Source organism: Sycon ciliatum, chromosome 1, assembly GCF_964019385.1.
Source record: "Sycon ciliatum chromosome 1, ocSycCili1.1, whole genome shotgun sequence".
NCBI lineage: Eukaryota > Metazoa > Porifera > Calcarea > Leucosolenida > Sycettidae > Sycon > Sycon ciliatum.
In genome coordinates this window covers 49,340,315-49,359,979 of record NC_088643.1, presented here as the reverse complement: position 1 = coordinate 49,359,979, position 19,665 = coordinate 49,340,315, and the positions used below count along the sequence as shown (strand labels likewise).

Genomic DNA, 19,665 nt, shown 5'->3' with positions numbered 1-19,665 from the left:
ACAACATATCTTCATGCGGCGTTGGACTGTCCAAGAGCAGAAACGTCAGCAGTGACCCATCATCATACATGTAGATTTGGAGCATACACACCATGCGCCAATGGGCCTTGGCACAACAGCGGCAGCTCTACGGAGTGTTCAAGTGAGAAACATTTGTTTCGACTTATGGTGGACGAACAAATCGTCGGTGCCGTAAAACGTGGCCTGCGCCGATGGTGTTTGAACCATCGAGGGCTCCGGAAGCAGCAGCTGAGCCAGATTAGCCAGTCTTGCCAACTCTCAGTTGCCGGACTCCGTGCTGCAGCTAGCAGCACTGGCACCAGCCGGAAATATTTTTCCGCCGATACCCGTTACTTCCAGTTCTGCCAAGGGCATAACTGGAATCCATTGCCAGGTGATGACTTTTTACTTTATGTGTTATTTTGCTGCCGAGTTGTTCAGAACTTTTCAGCCCCGATCTGTCCATGTCTACATGTCGGCCATCCGCAAACTTCATGTGGAAGTTGGCTTTACCTACCCGTCGGGCCCAATGACTCTCCTCGCAAGGTTCCTGTCGGTCATCAACAGGTCATCATCGACACAGCGTCATCGCCTGCTGATAACCACTCAACTTCTCAGGGAGATTAGCCGGCATGTTGCCTTTCCACGGATGTGGCACCCTCATGACAAGGCCATGCTAAGGGCAAACTTGAATCATAGCATAGTGGACTCTGCAATGAACAGATTATGAAACTCCCTGCAGACACTGCTGGTCCATTGTTGCAGTGTGTAAGTGAACTGCAGAACCTATTCCGTGATGAAACACCTACTCTTGAAAGACTGAATGTTTGAGCTAATAGTCTTTTACTTCACTCTCATGCTGCTCATATAATCATACCATACGCCAGAAGACCCTAAGTTAGTTCTAAGATTTTGTGGACCATGTGACCATGTGGTACTTTCACTCTACAGCCAAGTCAACCTCTTCGTCAACACACAGGGTTTTCCTCAGACACAAGCGAATGGTTTACTCCACTCTGGAGAAGAACACAGTTTGCTCTCTCGAACACCAACCGCAGATAACTACGGAATGTAGGAAGTGCAACAACTGCTAGAATATTGAACTGTCGTCCACACAAAACAAATGAAGACAACTGAAAACCAAAACACATGCAACTGCCAACATGCATGTAACAGCGACTGCAAGCCAGAACTACAGACTCCGCGCAGGGAGGAACAGGGGAAACAGAGGTAACGCTTCCGACTCCGAGAGCTTCGAATAGCAGCGGACAAAACAATCCATCAACCTTGCGCTACCGCAAACGAACACCTATGGATGCACAGTGCAGCACAGACTCAGTGCATGCACGGTGTAATAACTGGAGTACATGTAAACCGACAACGGTCACCTTGCACCCTATGCAGTAAGTTACATAGGCGGTGCCAACAAAAGAGCAGGGTTCGTGTATAGTGCACACTCCAATGGCACAGCAGAAAATGTTCTCACCAATAGCCACTGCTAGCTGTTTTGTCATCTTGCTGTGGCAAATGATGCTGTATAGACGCGCCAAGCAGAAATGGACTGCTTATGAGCGTGAACAGGCTGGATGGGGTGACTGATGGACTGTCGGAGTTGGCGAACCACAGAAATCGTGTTGCATCTCTGTATGCTGGGTTGGCACTGATTTGTAAAATGGCCTTCTCAGTATCGCAGGTCATGACGATTGGTGGCAGGCAAAATCGTAGAACAATGATGAATTGCCTAATGGCTAGGTCGTTGTTAGTAAGATTGCCTGAATCCTGGATGTCAACACAGTCTAGGTCCCACAGATCTGGGATGATGGTGCAGGAGTCGGAAGTTGCATCAGTTAGAGAAACGATAGCTGGCATGGCTGCTCATCGGCGTAGCTGAGTGCTTGGAGTGACGTGTTTGGCCAGTCACCACAAAACCGACTGTGGTAGGCAGAAACTGTAGTCCTGGCGGAAGTCCTCTGGTGCTCCCCGTCAAGACTCCCAGAGGAAATCTGCACCGATCAAGACGACTGACTATCTTACGGTCAATGGCGATACTGGTTGATGCTGCACTAGCTGCTGTTGCGCTAGATGCTGGTACCTTGTCAGCCACAGGCTGGTCAGCTACTATGTTGGTACTGCTGTCAGATTTCTGTTGAGATTCAGGGCAGATCGTGACATGATGGTGACTCTGATTGGTGACCCATGCGAGAACACACATTACACTTGCGGGTGGCCTTGCACTGAGTTGACCGGTGCCCTGTGCGCAAACACACAAAGCAACGCTTCTGTTCAATCAGTTATTCTTTCCGCTGTGCTACTGTTGCGTATTTCGCGCAGCTCTTGTCCAGGTGAGATCCGCCGCAGAATGCACACCCTCTCATACTGCTGGCATTCCAGTTAACATCAGACCGCTTCCTTCTGGTGAACTTGCATGCGCCTGTCACCAGTGCACCTGCAGAATAGTGAGTGACATTTTCTGCTGTAGTACCGCCTGTGTTTGTGCGGCGCAGAAAGGCGTCTTGCATGATAACATAACGCTTCAGTGCTGTTCTGAAGTCATTCAGTTTCCATTGTGTCCCTGCATCTGAAAAGCCTCGCGATTCGTCCAGTTGAATCAGCGTTCGGCATGATCCGTATCTTGGTCACAGCACCGTGTGACGATCTGGTGACATCAGACGGATATAATACACAAGAGACAATTGTGATATTTCTACGTTGTGTTTACTTCAGATACATAATCTAAATAAAAGGGGGGGTTGTCAACCGACAACCGCTCTATTTAGTTGCTTTCCACTCTTTAGATGAAAATTCTTTTATTAATTATGTCGAAAAATTATGCGGTTGTCAGTTGACAACCACCCTTTAATTTATACTGCAGTTGCGTGATGTCCACCACTTTCTGTACATAATCTAAGAGTACTAAAACAGCCACTGACTTCCAACTACCAAGGGAAAGCAAGCCCAAGCGCAGGAGAACCGTGCGCGCGCGGGTACGTGACATATAATATCGTAGTACAGCTGGCAGGCAAGGCATGATCAGGGGTTCAGGCCCTGCCTGTAAACGCTCTGATTGGCTCAAACCCTGGCAACAATCACGTGACATGTCTGAAAGTACAAGTAGTTGCGATTTATGCTGAAGTTCAAACTGACGGAACACGTGCAGCGCTACACCATGAACCGTGTGGAAACAAAAATAAGTAGAGGAGACACGGGATAACAGACATGAACTCAGGGTCAAACTGATAACTGTGAAACGTGAATGCATGCAGTATATGGAGACAAAACAAAGTCACAGAATTCAGTACGTAACAAGTACTACACACTAACCTCGTACATGAGAATGTCACGACACCATTTGAATTAGCTCTTACACCCCACTTATGTTTCAGTCAGTAAGAGTACACATGCGTACTTACGTTGACTCTATTTTATCTGACTTGTCCAACACCATCGTTGTAAGCCTTCGGCACTTGGGAATACACAGGACAGATAAGATAGCAGCAAGAGCATCTCCCCGCTCTGTGAACACAGCTCAGACGCCATGCTTCATGATTGTGTGCCCATGGAATACAAGGACACAATAGACTTAGTGCAGCTAACGAAAAGGATGAACGGTCGACGGCCTGAGTGTTCTCCTTCCTCGATCAACACTGACAGTCACCACATACCATGTTTGATGTTTCAAGCACCATCGGCGCAGGCCACGTTTTACGGCACCGACGATTTGTTCGTCCACCATAAGTCGAAACAAATGTTTCTCACTTGAACACTCCGTAGAGCTGCCGCTGTTGTGCCAAGGCCCATTGGCGCATGGTGTGTATGCTCCAAATCTACATGTATGATGATGGGTCACTGCTGACGTTTCTGCTCTTGGACAGTCCAACGCCGCATGAAGATATGTTGTGGCTCCACAATCGCTGAGAACGCTAGTGTGCGTCCATGGAATACTAAAACACAATAGGCGCGGCGCAGCTAACGCCCACTTGGATGAATCGGAGTGGTGGCGAGTGCATTCTCCTTCCTCGGTGAACACTGCTGGTCACCATGTTTGATGATCCACCAAACACCATCGGTGCAGGCCGCGTTTTTTCGGAACCAGCCATTTATTCATCCACCAACAATAGAAATTAATGTTTCTCACTTGAACACTCTGTAGAGCTGTCGCTGTCGTGACAAGGCCGTGTATACTCCAAGTCTACATGTAGGATGAAGAGTAACAGTTACTGCTGATAATGAAGTTTGCGCTCGTGGACAATACAACGCTGTGTGAAGTAAATTGTGGCTCCACAATCGCTCTGAATGCTAATGTGTGTCCATGGAATACTAAAACACAATAGGCGCGGTGCAGCTAACGCCCAGCGTGGATGGAACGGACAACAGCAGCGACTAGAGCGTTCTCCTTCCTCGGTGAACACTGCTACAAGACATTATGCTTGATGATTCACCAAACACCATCGACTCGTTGGGGGCCAAGTTTTCCGGCGCCAGCGAGTTGTTCGTCCACCAACTAACTTTGATGAGTCTTTCTTCAACACTTCGTAGAGCAGCCGCGCAAGGCCTTTCCTTCGCGTTAGGGTAGCGATCCTTCCTAGATGATATCGCTATTCATTGTTACTTTTTACTACAATGAGTAGTGTTTCTCCGAAAATAAAGTCAGCTGCCTGGGCATTAGGCATTAGTACTATAGTAGTACTGCCTAGGCCTAGCGCCTAGCACCTGGACTTGGAAAAAAATTGATTTTGCAAGTCTTCAATCATGTTTGCATGTACGCGATCCAGCCATGTGGCGTGAACAGATTGCCTGACGTGAAAGGTAGCGCGGGCGCGCGCGCGCGAGTCGGACGCGCTCGCGGACGTGTCTGACACGTGAAACGAAAAGATTTTTTTGGCGGGTAGTCGGCAAAAATTAAGTGACGGTCCCTTTAGTCCTTCGCGTATTAGTAGATCTACTTCGACCCGTTCTGGCTTTGCGAGACACCGTTCAAGATGCGCTACATGTACATGTTATGTATAATTATGGCAACCACCTCACGACTATGACTCATAAGATACGAAAAGTACTGCAAAAGCACGTAGCTGTCGAAGCACTTGTAAGTTGTATTGTGGCCCATGTGGGCACTGCAGGACCAGGGTGAAGAGTACGACATCAGGTGGTCCATCGTCGACAGAGCAAAGGGCGGCTGAAAGGCTACAGCAACATCTGAAAAAGATGCAGCCTGTGTTTCTAAAATTTCATAGGACGTGCTGCATTTGCATTCTCTCCGCCAAAGCGGAGCGTTGAGCTGAGGAGCACAGTAGTCTACATGTATGTGTGACCGCTGCATCGTGTGGTCCGCCAAAGCGGCTGCGGTAGTTCCGCTTTCCGCATCCGCAAAAGCGGTGCAAGCTTTTCTGTTTTCATGTGTGACCGCGGAGAAGGTCAAAATCATCCGCGCTGTAGGCTAGCCGGCTGTCTCTGTCCTCTTCTGCCGGTCATGTACATGATGTAGTAGACGACTGTAGTCTCGTCTGAGTGTAGAGTCATGTGGGTATGTTCTAGTTCTAGACTATGTACACAACTAAAAATAATAATTACTTCACAAGACTACAGACTTTTTCCGCTTTTTGACCCGTGATCACGTACGTGTGTTCAAAACCCGAGCATGCTGCATGCATGCTTTGCTAGTATGTAGGATTGTAGCACAGAATCGTCGATTGCCGCCACGTGAGCGAAATATTTTTACTGGGGTAGATCTACGCATTCTCAGGGCATATGCATGGGCCATGGGCGCGCTCGCACTATGCACTATGTACTTGTTACGTAGTCTGTAACTATGATTCCTTGGCCAATGACCATGATGACTATGTTCACGACATACGACTAACCAAAATGAGGTTAGATTAGCAGCTATTACAGTCATGCCGAGATGGCTTTCGAGAAATTCAGCCTGCTATGAAGGTATGTGTGAAATTGTTCGATGCTGTTCATGATCCAGGGGGCAAAATAATAACCAAAATGTAATCCCGATATTATTCCAATCTTTATTGCAAAGTAAATTTCACTTTTGAGGTACTACAGTATAATTGTGTCCTAGGCATTGATGTACAAGTGTGCACGCGGGTATGCAAGCAGTAAAGTTTCTGATAGAGTCATACTAGTAAGAGTATCACGCAGCAACTTCACAATGGGTGCTTTCCCAACAGAATTTCAAGTTGACGTCATTTTTTACGATGCGATGCGCGTTGTACATGTATTATCAGACGTGTCCTGGAGCTGCGCTGGACAAATCCCCATTAATATTTTGATCCTACATAAATTGGTGTAAGGAAACACATGTGGTATGTTGGCATCCAGTACAAACGCCGCAAACACTCGGGCGAAGAGCATTGCCGCTCATAAAAACTACATCGACTTGAACTTCTGCTGGGGCAGCACTGAATGCAGTTGTTATGTACTCTTGATCTTTTTTTGAGGGTACATGTACATGTACAGTCCATTCATAAAAAAATGGGTCCTGGCTCTGGCGAGCTCCCGTATTTGGCGATTTTTCGTGATTTCATCGTACACAGTGCAGTGCTGCGAACTTTGAAATTTGAAAAGGGTCCAAAAAGGGTGCCTGAACTGGGGTTCGAACCACAGAATGCACTGTTGCAGGCGGGGTCAAACGGCCTGGATTTTGATGGTTTTTCCCAATTCAGTGCTTTTGGGGCAAAACCTGGCCGAAATCCTATTCTTGCTATGGCTTGCTTTTTGGACAAAAAAACTTCAGAAACATAATTGGAAGAGGATTCCATATGGGATTGCAGAAAAAAATTCTAAAAAAACTCAACGTTTGACCCATTTATGGCCAAAAGCTAGAAGTTCATTTTTTTCTGAATGGACTGTAGGTAGAATTTTCTGTGGCCATGTGTGCTTGTGTCAATGCGGAAGCACAACGCACAACACCAATTTCCTACCTCTTAATCCGGCACACCTGATCCTACATGTTGGTGAATTGTTGGCAGCATGATATACACAAACACGAACAACATGGACATATGCCATCCACAAAGAGCGAAAAGAAAACAGTCAGCATGAAAGACATCTATTTTCTTCACCAAAACACGGAAACACCCGAAACATGTGCAAGGTGCATGCCGACGTTGCATCTCCAGGGTGGAGGTAGGGTTATCCGGCATAAATGGGAACTGATCCCTCCACCTCCGTGATGGTCTTGGCGATGGCTGCAACTCTTTCACAATGCATATACCGAGGCATCCATACATCTCCAGATCAGCCTGTGGAACAAACGTCTGTGCACTTGCACCGACACTTTCGGTCATTGCAGATCCTGTTGCGCCTCGCTAGCTTTACAACTTGAGGAATAGCGTCTTCTCTGTGGTTCTGATGAACGTTATCGATGTCATCTATGCCATTACCATCACCATCACTCTTAAAATCACCCATTCTCACAGAATATCCAGCAATTTTGACAAAACCTCACCTCCAAAACTGGACTGAAAATTCACCAAATGGCATTTCGTAAATTGGGCAGCCTTGCCATTATTCCGGGCAACTCCATTTGGGTGAATAAAAAGAGACCGTTTGTATGTTCATGATGAAGTTGTTAACTTTCTAAAGTGAAAAATTATGCCCGCAGGCCACATTCGTTCATGTTGTATTAAAATTTAAAATCCGCGTTGCCACCGGCTATACAATTGTGTTGAGAAACACAACCAGCTTAGGGGTCGTCCGCAATTATCGAAAGTTTTTTCCAATCCGTAGTAGCTTCAAATTTTTCCTCACCCACCCACCCACCCCCCCCCAGTCCGTAATAAAATATTATTGATGGACACACAACCCAACACATACATGTATGGAACAAACTCAATCAGTGCTGGTCCATGAGTCATAGTAACATCATGTCAGAGTCACCAGCGGTTTTGAAAAAGGGCTGCTTCTTCACCACCTTTCCAAACAACGTCGCCTGTCTGGACATAGTCAATAACAGTCGTCAGCGCCAGCGCTAGACGGAAGGACTTCAAAGGAGTGCATGGAAGACGGTACTCTGGACGAAGGAGACAGTGAAACTCAAAAATAGAAAGTGTCGACTCGCCGTCGAATGCGCCGAACTTTATGATCACTGGCCCAGGAGCAGCCAAGGAAGCGCGCGCGGGGGCGCAGAAACTGCCAGAACTACAAAAATATTTGTAGTAGACAGTTCGCGCGCAGCCGCGCGTGGAAAACAGGGGCTACACGTAGACGTACACGTGGCACGCGCACGTGTCATTTCGGAAGTTTTTCAATCCGTAACTGGCCTTGACCCACCCACCCACTTTCGAAGCTACTACGGATTGGAAAAAACTTTCGATAATTGCGGACGACCCCTTAGAGAGAAACCGCCTTGTACGTAATCATCGATTGATAAAAATAAAAATAAATTCACGGTTCGCGTTAAACTCGATATTAACCCAGCATTCGATGATTACGTATCTGCTGCTAGGGTTTGCCGGGTCTTAGCGGCCGTCGTGAGTTCTCTTCGGGAACGGACACGATAATTTACTTCTATTTTTAACGTATCTGCTCTTCTGTGCAGGTATCTGTTATAAAGCGGGTGGCCGCTTGACTGCAATTGGCCCGGTGCTGTCTCGAAGGACATCAGGTACTGCTGTAATTCCGGGATCAGAGAACTCCACGCATCATGCGACTACGTCGAGTGAACGGTTACAATTTAGCAGTCCTAGGCCGTACACATCGTCCGTGTCGAACAGGCTACGGCGCCTAGCACTGAGTGTGCGGAGAAAGGATGAGGATGCGTTCAAGTATGTACTCGGTCGCATCGCGAAGCACTGGACTCTGGAAATGAGCAAACTGCTGAGGCGGCATAATCCCTTCTTGCCGGTTCCCGGATGCGCACCCACTACACCAACCTTGGATATCTCCACCAGTGACCTTGGCATCCATAACCATATAGCAGCATCTCGTAACCATAGCAAGCATGTTAGCAAAGTACGGTCTGTACATAGTGCCGCGGACAACCACGACCCATCGAACTGGCAGAATGGCGACAGGCGTCCGGATTGGCAAAACGCCTATACCCAGTCAATACAGGGTGTATCACCACTGCAGCAAGCCATTGATATAGCAGCAGAGCTAGCCAGCGGCAAGTATTCAATGGATGATGTCGCTGCGGCAGAGGCCATCACAGATGCTCTGACCCAGTGTTCCGCGCAGCAGCTCCTGACTTTAAAAGAGGGACCGGAGGCCGAAACTGTGAGTTTGCTATCCTCACTGGCTGTGCATGATAATTATTGTGTTTTGTTGCTTGGAATGTTCTGTCTTCTATTGTGATTTGCGACGTAACGTTCTGTGGATAGGCGGTGTCACGTCTATGGATGCCTGGTATGGATAGCTGTGTCGCATATTATGTGCATGCCTTGACAGCATGGTATTCACTATGCAGAGATGAATGAAACTGTGTCACACAGGATTGATGGCACCCTTGCTGCCTCCTTTCCTGCTGTACGCGGACATGTCATGTGGTCATGTTCTTGATATTCACTAGAGGCACGCAAACTTTGCACTGTAGCGGCAAACGGCAGCAGGAGCAGTATGCTAGTTTTTGTGACTGAGAGTTTCTCTACACATGCGATCAGCAGATGGACTCTATGTCTGATAATCGGGTATACAAGGGCTACAAGACCCTTACTAACTGCTCCTGCTTATGTTTGTGTGTGTTTGCTTTTCGCGTGTTCAACTCTTCGGGATTCATGAATTGAGCTCTCCTCGGATGGTGGGCAGATTGATTCCTATTCCCATTGGTTTGATTCCGTCTTCTGAATGCTGTATGTGTGTTTGCGTCAGTGGAACACGAGTGTTTCTGCAATTTGCAAGAAATTCCAGAATCTGGCGAGCAGCAAGGTGGACATAGCTGTCACTCTACCAGTAAGTAATGTGACATGTACATAAATGTATACATGCATGTGAGTGTATTCTTGAAATGCAACCTGTAGCACTTCAAGTGCTGATTACAGGTCGTACATTCAAAGGCCATTGGTTCAAAGGTTAGAGATTCAAAGATAATAGGTTCAAAGGTCAGATGTCCAAAGGTCAAATATAGGTTCAGAGGTCATATATTCAAAAGTCATTGGTTCAAAGGTTCATGTCGTCAGGGTAACATTACTATTTGTGTGAGTCAGAGCAAATGCGTGCTCAGTTCCAGGGGTCGTATTTCATGTATCACCACTCTCCATGACAATGTGACTATGAATAATGAATGTCTTGTCGAAACGCTTTTCACATATGGGCAATCGCTAATTCGTAGTGACACTATTCTGCAGTGATGCTTATAAGGCCAAAACAAATAATGACCTTGTTTCCGGTCGCCCGACCGGGCCACTTTTTCCCAAATTCTGAAACTTTTTTTGGTCCCAAATGTATACAAACGGTGGCAATGCAATGTGTGCAAGTGCACTCAACGAGTCATAACTCAGTCAAATCTCAACCGAATTCCACAATCGAAACACCTACAAGGTAGCAGAGATTCTCAGCTGTCGGCTCGAAAAACTCCGGGGTCGATACGAGCTAGAACAACGGAGCTGGACGGACTCGAACTGTTTGCTTGATTTCTCAGGATGTACGAAAACAGGAATACACCACATGCTGTACAAGAACAGTGAGTCAGTCAACTTTGACATTGATCCTTTCCATGATATATGTACAATGTACATATGTAGGTGCTTTTGTCCATCAATACCACAACGATTGAGGAACCAAAAAAAGTATCCAAAAAAAGTTTCATTCCGGCCGACCGAGTCTCCCTTTTGAGGGGTTGCCGACCGGAAACAAGCCTATTTTTTGTTTTGGCCTAATAATATGACAATAATTATCACATGATCCGGTGAGTATGCAGCATGGTAAATGGAGGAAATGTGAATGTTGCATGATTGAGTAGAACTAGTGAGCATGTTGTATGACCTTGTGTGACTTTCATTTGCAGATCATGTGTGCTCTGTCTTGTGTGACTTTCATTTGCAGATCATGTGTGCTCTGTCTTGTGTGACTTTCATTTGCAGATCATGTGTGCTCTGTCTTGTGTGACTTTCATTTGCAGATCATGTGTGCTCTGTCCAGACTGTATAGCCTCATACCATGGTGTGAGAATGTTCAGGACACATGTAACAAAGTTTTCCTATTTGTGGAGACGCGTATGGACATGCTGAACTGCAATCAGATGTGCAGCTTGGCGCACGCCCTGGCGAATGCGCAGGTCAGTCGTAAAGCCGTTTGCTGTAGAGATCACAAATAGTTGGAATGTGTGTGCACGTGAGTGCTGCGAGTAATTTTACACATACAGTCCTGCATTGGTGGAGACCAGGCTCAACTGATTAGCTGATTAGCGGGGTAAATTATTGAGCCTTACAAGCTGCTAAACGGTGTAATACCAGCACAGATTGCTAAGTCAAACATAGCTTGTTCGCTATCCTCGCTTCAGCAATGGGCATGTGTGTGCATGTGCGCGCGCGTGCGCACGTGTGTGTGTGTGCGTGCGTGTGTGTGCGCGCGCGTGTTGGTGTGCGTTCATGTGTACGTGTGTGTATGTGCACTATCGGTCCTTTCAGGATCTGCCATCATCTACGGATGGGCATTATTGTATTGTATTGTATGTATGTGTATGTTTGGATGTATGGATGTATGTATGGATGTGTATGAGGCCACCCAGAATTAATTCGTTGTTTCGGGTCACCCGACCGACCGTCTTTTTTCACCCGACCGCAATTTTTTTTAATACATCCAAACGTGCATGACTAGACTAACTATGTACACACGCGACCCAAAATATAGCAGTTCAGACATCGACCTCAGAAGCATGAAGCAGCCGACAGGATGCAGCACTTGGTGACGACATTGTCTTTTATCTCCGATTCGCACTATGTACACACGCGACCCAAAATATAGCAGTTCAGACATCGACCTCAGAAGCAGCCGACAGGATGCAGCACTTGGTGACGACATTGTCTTCTATCTCCGATTCGCAATCGGTCCTGAAACAGCATCAGCTCCGCCACTGCGTCGCTCATTGACAGAAGTTGTCAAGCTGCTCGTCAGACTCGTTTGCCAGCGAGGCCAAGATCTGGTCCTGGAGGGGACCTGGATCTGATGGGACAATGGCTACGCTGGATCGACTACAGCCAGATTTGATCGACTGGCTTGATGGAGAAAAGCTATTCGATATGCACAGTTGTACATGTATGCACATGCCCGCAACTAAAGTAAAAAATAAAATAAAAAATAAACCCGACCAACCGACCCTGGTACGGATGAGTGAAGTGACCCGAAACAACGAATTAATTCTAGGTGGCCTGATTGTAATACTATGTATGTATGTTTGTATGTGTGGGTATGTGTGTGTATGACTGTATGCTCATGGTGCAGATTCGCAAAGCATCCGCAACAACACGTGTACTGGGCAGAGTTGACCAGTTCGCCTCGTCAATGCTGCCAGCCGACATAGTCAACACATCTATGGCACTTCTATCTCTAATGTCCCTTGACGACCATGCAAACCTGCTGAAACTTGGCTCTGTTCTCTCGTTTGTACTGCCGTTGGACTCTGCAGTGACTGGTTCGGGTCTCCACACACTGACAGAGCTTTTGCATCAGCTTTGGCCCGTCAGAGAGACCGTACGTGTACTGCATGTGGGGATCTCTTGAAAGATGTGTACTGTGCATGGGGATCTCTTGAAAGATGTGTACTGTGCATGGGGATCTCTTGAAAGATGTGTACTGTGCATGGGGATCTCTTGAAAGATGTGTACTGTGCATGGGGATCTCTTGAAAGATGTGTACTGTGCATGGGGATCTCTTGAAAGCGAAACACCGTGGAAATTGAAATAAAAAGCAAAGCCATTTTGTTCTTTTGCACCGTGACCGTTTTACAGTCTACTCTAGTGTAACGGAATCACAGCCATTCCGTTCCCCGGGACGCAGGACACCAAGGACAAGACTGGTTTGTATTACATTATTTATATTGACATTACGGAAATCGAGACAACACTCAAAAGGACGAACAAGAAGACTCACAAAAGGACTCTCGACTACAAAGTCGCGCATGCTCATATCACACATGCACGCGACTACACGAGACAGTTTGGGGAATGCCATCACACAGGAAAACAACACATCATTTTCACAACACCTGCCCCCTTGATGACATTCCACAAAATAATAAACCGACACCACGTTCCACATGCACAACAGCAAAAGGAACCACAGCAAAACAGAAAAACCAAAACCGACCAAAAGCTTAAATTGTAGCACAACAAAACTGGGCCACGACACAGGGCCAAACCAAGACACAAGAGCCGACGCTCTCAACCAAGCCGCACCACAGGGCCAAACCAAAAAACACAAGAGCCGACGCTCTAAACTCAGGCACACAAGGCCAACCGAAACACGAGAGCCAAAGCTCCAACAAATAGCAGCAAATTAATGCAGAACAGAACGACGAGAAGAGCAACATACCGACAACCAAACTCAACAACACAGCAACGAACTGAACCGCGAGAGAAACATGATCAGACAATTAAGCGAGCAAGACAACAACAAGACGAGCAACAAAGGACGACACACAGTCGGTGATGCCAGACTCATCCACTGGCCTCTGGCGAGCCACGGCCACACGCTCCATGCGGTACTTGCCGTCCCAGGCTCCAGTCCCCAGCTTCTGCCGGTCCACCACCTTCTCTGCCTCCTCTCCGCGTCGTCTTCCGCTTCCACCAGCTCCTCATCTCTCTTGATCACCTCCATCCCCACGCTTACTATTATTTGTTGACGACGACGAACAGACTCATGACAAACTTACTCATCCTCTGCGTCCCGGGTTTCGGCACCACGTTGTAACGGAATCACAGCCATTCCGTTCCCCGGGACGCAGGACACCAAGGACAAGACTGGTTTGTATTACATTATTTATATTGACATTACGGAAATCGAGACAACACTCAAAAGGACGAACAAGAAGACTCACAAAAGGACTCTCGACTACAAAGTCGCGCATGCTCATATCACACATGCACGCGACTAGACGAGACAGTTTGGGGAATGCCATCACACAGGAAAACAACACATCATTTTCACAACACTAGCAATGCCCGTGTGCGGCTTATTATTGAAAACGGAAGCGTAGCAAGCCCGGGGAGTGAAATGAAAGGGGAGAAATGGGGAGGGGAGAGAAGTGAAGAAGGCAGGGGAGAGAGGGGGGGGGGGGGACTTACCTGGTACCAGTAGATATAGTAGATACATGTACTGGTGCTTGACACTGTTAGGGGCTTCTGTGTAACTATTCTTCAAGTGTTTGGGAAGGTTGTGCCATGTAAGCCGCTCCACAGAGACTGTTTGCCATTTTTTTCCAATTCTTTCACAGGTGTCTTGTTACACGGAACTGGCAGCAGGGTTGGTACCTGTGCTTGCGAATCGCATATCAATGGCCATTCCGGAGCCGTGGGTGTTTTCCTGCTTGCAGAACTTCCTGCGCGTGTTGCCATGTATTCCGAATGAAGCTGCCAGCCTCCGGTCATCATTGCACTACTTCCTGTCGTTGTGCGCGCCATCGCTCTCCGCAGAGAAGATTCTCCTGTCTGCAAAGGTCAGTTTTCCGCCGGCGAGCATACACAAGAATGGCGCACTCTGTGCAGTGCAGTGCTGCTCAATGACATCCGATCGCGTGAGTCAAGTGCACGCTGCCAGGCACTGAGCAGCCCTAGTCCAGCTAGCACTGTGATGTTCGCTGGTTCAGGGGCGTGAAGTTGACTCGCTCGATCGGATTTCATTGAGCAGCATGCTAGCAATGCAGGGCTGCCGGAACCGGTCCGGTTGGTCCGGTTGTCACCGGACCAACTCTGGCTCAGGTCACCCCCTAGGATTCGTCTAAAACCGGGGAGAAAAAATTGTACATGTGTTATCGACCATGCATACATTTGTACAAGCTCCCATAACGTTAAAAATAGTAAGCCATACATTATACATTGATATCCATACACAATTATTCCCTGCAGTGGGCTCTGAAAACTTGTGAAAAGGCCAAATTCTTCTATTTCTGACCGGATTTTTCCAAAAAATTCCCGCGGGAGATCCCTGGACCCCTCAAACCGAACCAACTTCACCCCCCCCCCCCCCCCCTCCTTCTGGCGGGCCTGCTATGTATGTACTGTTGTGGACATTGAAATCCGTTGAGAAGTCAAGCGGCCACTGGGTGCTGGCCTTGCAGCCGCCGTGAGCACTGCTGGTCCATGTTTACACTGGGTGCTGGCCTTGCAGACGTTAGCACTGCTGGTCCATGTTTACACTGGGTGCTGGCCTTGCAGACGTTAGCACTGCTGGTCCATGTTGACAGCGTGTGCGTAAACTACAGTGCATGGATGCGCTAAGGCAGTAAGGGCGCCAGCCCCGGTCGTCCCATCAGACTTCAATGTCCACGTCAGTACGTACGGAGTTACATAGTGCGTACCCGGGGGAGACGTACACCTGGATAATGCAGTCCATTTTTTTGCATTCTTTATGTTTTTATGTGTACGAGAGATTCACTACATTCCGTTTCTTGGCACAGTCACTAATTTCGAGCATTTTGATATACTACACATGTATTGCGTATTGGTCGGGCATGGGACTCACCTTTACATAAGAGTTCACTATTATTTCTCTCTCTCTTTCTCTTTCTCACACATGGACATGCGGTTGACCTGTTGCTAACAGATCCTCTCTCAGGATGATAGACTGTCGCCGCCTTATCTGCACCCAAACTTCTACACAAGTGTAGTGCGGTGCATAGTCGAGGACATTGCCTATCTCTCCAATACTCAGCTGATAGACCTTCTGCAGTGCTTGAAAGTTTTCAAGGTGAGGATCGGGTGCTCTCAAAAATCGTACTTTCTCTCGACATGTTTGCACCATTTTGAGGCTGAGGTTTTGGAGGTCCGAAATGGGATATCAAAGCCACTTTGTATGCCATTTTCTGTTCTGTATTTTTTGGCAGATGCTGCACTACAACGTTGCTGCATTTGTGGCGCAATCAACATTTCCTCGCGCCGCTTCCCTGAGTGCTGATGAGTTCTGCCAGTTGCTCAGCGTTCTGGAATACCCGGGGATGTCCAGCGGCTTGAAAGCATTGGAAGCGGCACTGGGGTCTCAAGAGAAGTGAGTCGTCACGGCACTGCCTAAGGGGATAAGGGGATACTGCTATGTGGGCATCCTTTTAATCATTACTTGTCTACACCAGGGGAAAAGGCCAGAAACCTGGCCGAAATCCTTTTAACTCCTTAACGGCTGGTCCAATTGTTCCGAAGCCTTTACAGAACGATTTGCAATGCCCTAACTAGCCATTCTATGTACTTTGTTTTCGGGTTTCCCCTTATCTTCATACTTTTTAAGACCAAAACCTGATTGTCAATGTTTTTGCAATGGACTATAGCTATTGCTTACAGACATTCAGGGCAGGTCTGCAGTCCGTTCCGAGATAATTGAGCTTGTTTTAACCCCGATTTAGGCCAAATTACTGGACTCAATGCATGATTTTTTGTCATGGCGAAATTGGTTTTGGGCTAGCAAGTCTATTCACAAAAGCTGGCGAAACAACTTTCCTAATTTCCATCCGCTTTTTGGAGGAATCTAGACCTCAAAACGTACTGTAAAACTGGAAAATTTCGGTCGAGATCTATTTTCGGTAACTTCGGTACAGGTAAATTTTACCTTAGATTCTTAACCATGCCAAGCCACACAGTGTGCAAAATGCATTTTTGGATCTGGAAAACTGGTTTACCGAAATCTTCGCGCCACTGAACCGTTGATTTTGGGAAATACTGAAAATATTACAACACCGAAAATTCCCGGTTTTACAGTAGGTGCAAGAACGTCCATACAGAAATAGCTCAGCTACAGTAAAACCTGTAATGGCGACCACTCGGATATGGCGACCACTTTTCCTTGTCACGGACGCATTCACATTCAAAACAGCTCGGATAAGGCGACCACTCGCTCAACGCGACCGCGTTGCACAGTGCTCGTACATGAAAATGTATGCATTGCATGGTGCACCATGCATGGTAGATCTACAAATCAGTGCGGGAAGTGTAGATGTGCATGGTGCATGCACGACACTTGACAGGTCTGATGACCCCAGGCACATGAGTCGTGATAGAGTAGCATAGGGGTGTGCACTGTGATACACTGATCAAAATGATGTATGTATCACATGTGGATATGGTCACGTGAACCTGGATAAGAAGACCACCTGGCCACGGCGACCACTTTTTCTCGTCCCTCGAGTGGTCGCCTTAGACAGGTTTTACTGTATGAGCCATTTTGGCCAGGTTTGAAAAGTTCGGTTATTTCTGTATCGACAGTACGTGGAACTCTAGGTCTGAATACCGTAAGGCAGGTAATGCGGGCAATGTTTGCAACGATAGATAATTACGTAGCAGAAATGGAGGCCAGCTTGCGAAGGTATGCGATTTCAGCTGAACCTTGAATTGAGATTGAACTAATAGTGCTTGAATTTGAAGTAGTTTGCTCTTCAGTGACTTTGCAGCCGACATTTAACAGCATTGTGGTGCCATTTTTCGATCTCTGTACTGTGTTCTATGTCAGGAAAACGTTGCTCTCTGCCTGCTTACCAACACTGAAACTAAACTTTAGACCAGCACTTTCTGCATTCCTTATGCCAGAGTGCAGGAGGAGGTTCCATGAGCTATCAGATGCCGAGATCAGCTCCATGATGTGCGCCCTGGCCCACAATAATGTACCTCTTGACATTCTGTATGTAAGTGTACGACTGACCCTCTGCACATAGCATGTTATAGCCAGTCCGAGGAACCTCTGAAGCACACATTGCTGGACGATCAAATCGCCACATGTACTATTCGTGCAATGGGCTGCGAATATGCTGTTGACTATGGCTAGGTGCATTCATCAAACTATGGTGCAGCTTGAACTTTCACCCCCACCTGTCTGTGATGCAACCTGACCTTACTCGCTAAGTGTGCATATGCCTGGTGCCTTCTACTTGCCTCTCAGTGCCTGGACTCACAATTTTACCACAAGAACAAGTCAGATTTGGAGGACACTTTCAGAACTGTGACAAAGAGGACGTCAGTGAGAGAGAAGAAGAAGGAGGAGGAGCAGAGATCAGACAAGAAGCAATTAACAATGCCAAATACAACAACTACAACAACAACAACAAGAAGCAAAGGAAGACGCCTCAAATAACACGGGCACAGCACAGTGTAAATGGGCACATGATATCAGTGATGTACGGAGACTCCCTCGATTTAGGCTAAGGCCTGTGGTGAATCCGTAAATACAAATACTATACGATGAGTTACATATGAGTTAGGAGTTAGGAGTTATAGTGTTTGCATATACCGGTGGTAGTTGCAGTGCCCTAAGGCATGTAAATGTGATTCTTTCTGCTTACCATGCATTTCCTCCTCAGCCATATCTAGATCGTGTTCAGGCCACTACGGACTGGAATCAACGTCTCAGTATTCTCTACATTGTGTCGGAATCATCGCACGGCAGAACGCCAGACAGAGCCTTCCAGGTTGGTTGAGTGACTAGGGTGTTCACGTTGGTATTGGTATTTTCAGCAGGGTTGTGACACATAGATAGCAAGAAGCGACATGAAACACAACATGCAAGTAAAGGTCTTTGGAAAAGCTTGCCAGTGCTTCTTCTCCTTCCAGTCACCAAAGTATTTCAAAACTTAGTGCAAAGAGTGCTAAGTGAACTGAATATATTATCAACTCCTTGGGCAGTTTGTGCACGTGGGCGGCCGAATAGCGCATGCCTTAGTTGTGCTAGTGTACTGCAGTACTTGAGATACCAGCCACAACAGTACTAAGTACCGAGTATTCATGATCTAATCCATTCTCCTCTTAGAACATTGTCACTCAAGCCTGTCATGCTGTGCTGGATGGTCTTGAGCAGAACGTTGAAGCCGACAAGGTAAGCTCACTCAGCGGCAGGTCGGTCTGCCCAACGAGAATATCCTTTAGACCCGGTGCACAGTGGCATTTCTTTGTGATATCATTCGTACACATTTTATGGCCAAATGGGCGCTTTCAATATTGCTTTTTTGTGCTTGGCAAGTCTAAGAACAGTGGAATGTCCATTTCGTTCCATAGGTTTGTGCACATTTTGTACTTTGTACGCTCTTTTTCATTATGCACATGGTCTCTTTATCCCCATAGCCAGCAATCGCATGTCATCACGTACATTGAAAATCAACATAATTTTGCGAATCGACCTTTTTTTCAGGATCACTTTTCAACGAGGACGAAGCAAAGTCGGCCGAACGAAGCCTAGAGGAAGAAAATCACCCTCTCCACTTCACCATCACGATACTGACATAGATACGAGATGAAACAACTAAAAAATCCACAAGAAAACTCTACGGCCATCATCGCGCTGACTTTGGTCTGACTTTGGTCTGAGAATTCCTATCATGATCAAAAATGTACGAGGAGCACTCAAAAATAAGCCACAGACGTACCTTAATCGCTCTCTACTCCTTTTTCAAGGCACAAAAGTCGACTCTCCACTTTCAAACCAGGAACCACACATACCAGTGGTCCTTTTCAGCTGCTCCACGAGCGCAGGAAATGTTCACCAAGGGGCGCAGAGCAGCATCCATTCCAGAAAAAGAGCTAAAATACGAGT

General features: G+C 47.0%; 1 protein-coding gene and 1 long non-coding RNA gene across 2 annotated transcripts; one reads left to right on the top strand and one right to left on the bottom strand.

Moving 5' to 3' along the window:
• Positions 1-1,002: 1,002 nt before the first annotated feature.
• Positions 1,003-4,667, bottom strand: LOC135830854 (uncharacterized). The gene is made up of 2 exons (XR_010556122.1): positions 3,411-4,667; positions 1,003-2,656 (listed from the first exon to the last, which is right to left on the bottom strand). It is a non-coding gene; the product is annotated as an uncharacterized LOC135830854 (long non-coding RNA).
• Positions 4,668-5,836: 1,169 nt separating this feature from the next.
• LOC135830847 (uncharacterized) lies at positions 5,837-18,951 on the top strand (the record flags this gene model as incomplete). The annotated part of the gene is given in 11 exon segments (XM_065343051.1): positions 5,837-5,931; positions 8,549-9,225; positions 9,817-9,897; positions 11,066-11,221; positions 12,388-12,636; positions 14,378-14,599; positions 15,706-15,849; positions 15,986-16,146; positions 17,596-17,767; positions 18,440-18,547; positions 18,886-18,951. Coding segments are annotated over 11 exon segments (2,076 nt in total), but the record flags the coding sequence as incomplete, so codon positions are not given.
• Between the last annotated feature and the right edge of the window lie 714 nt (positions 18,952-19,665).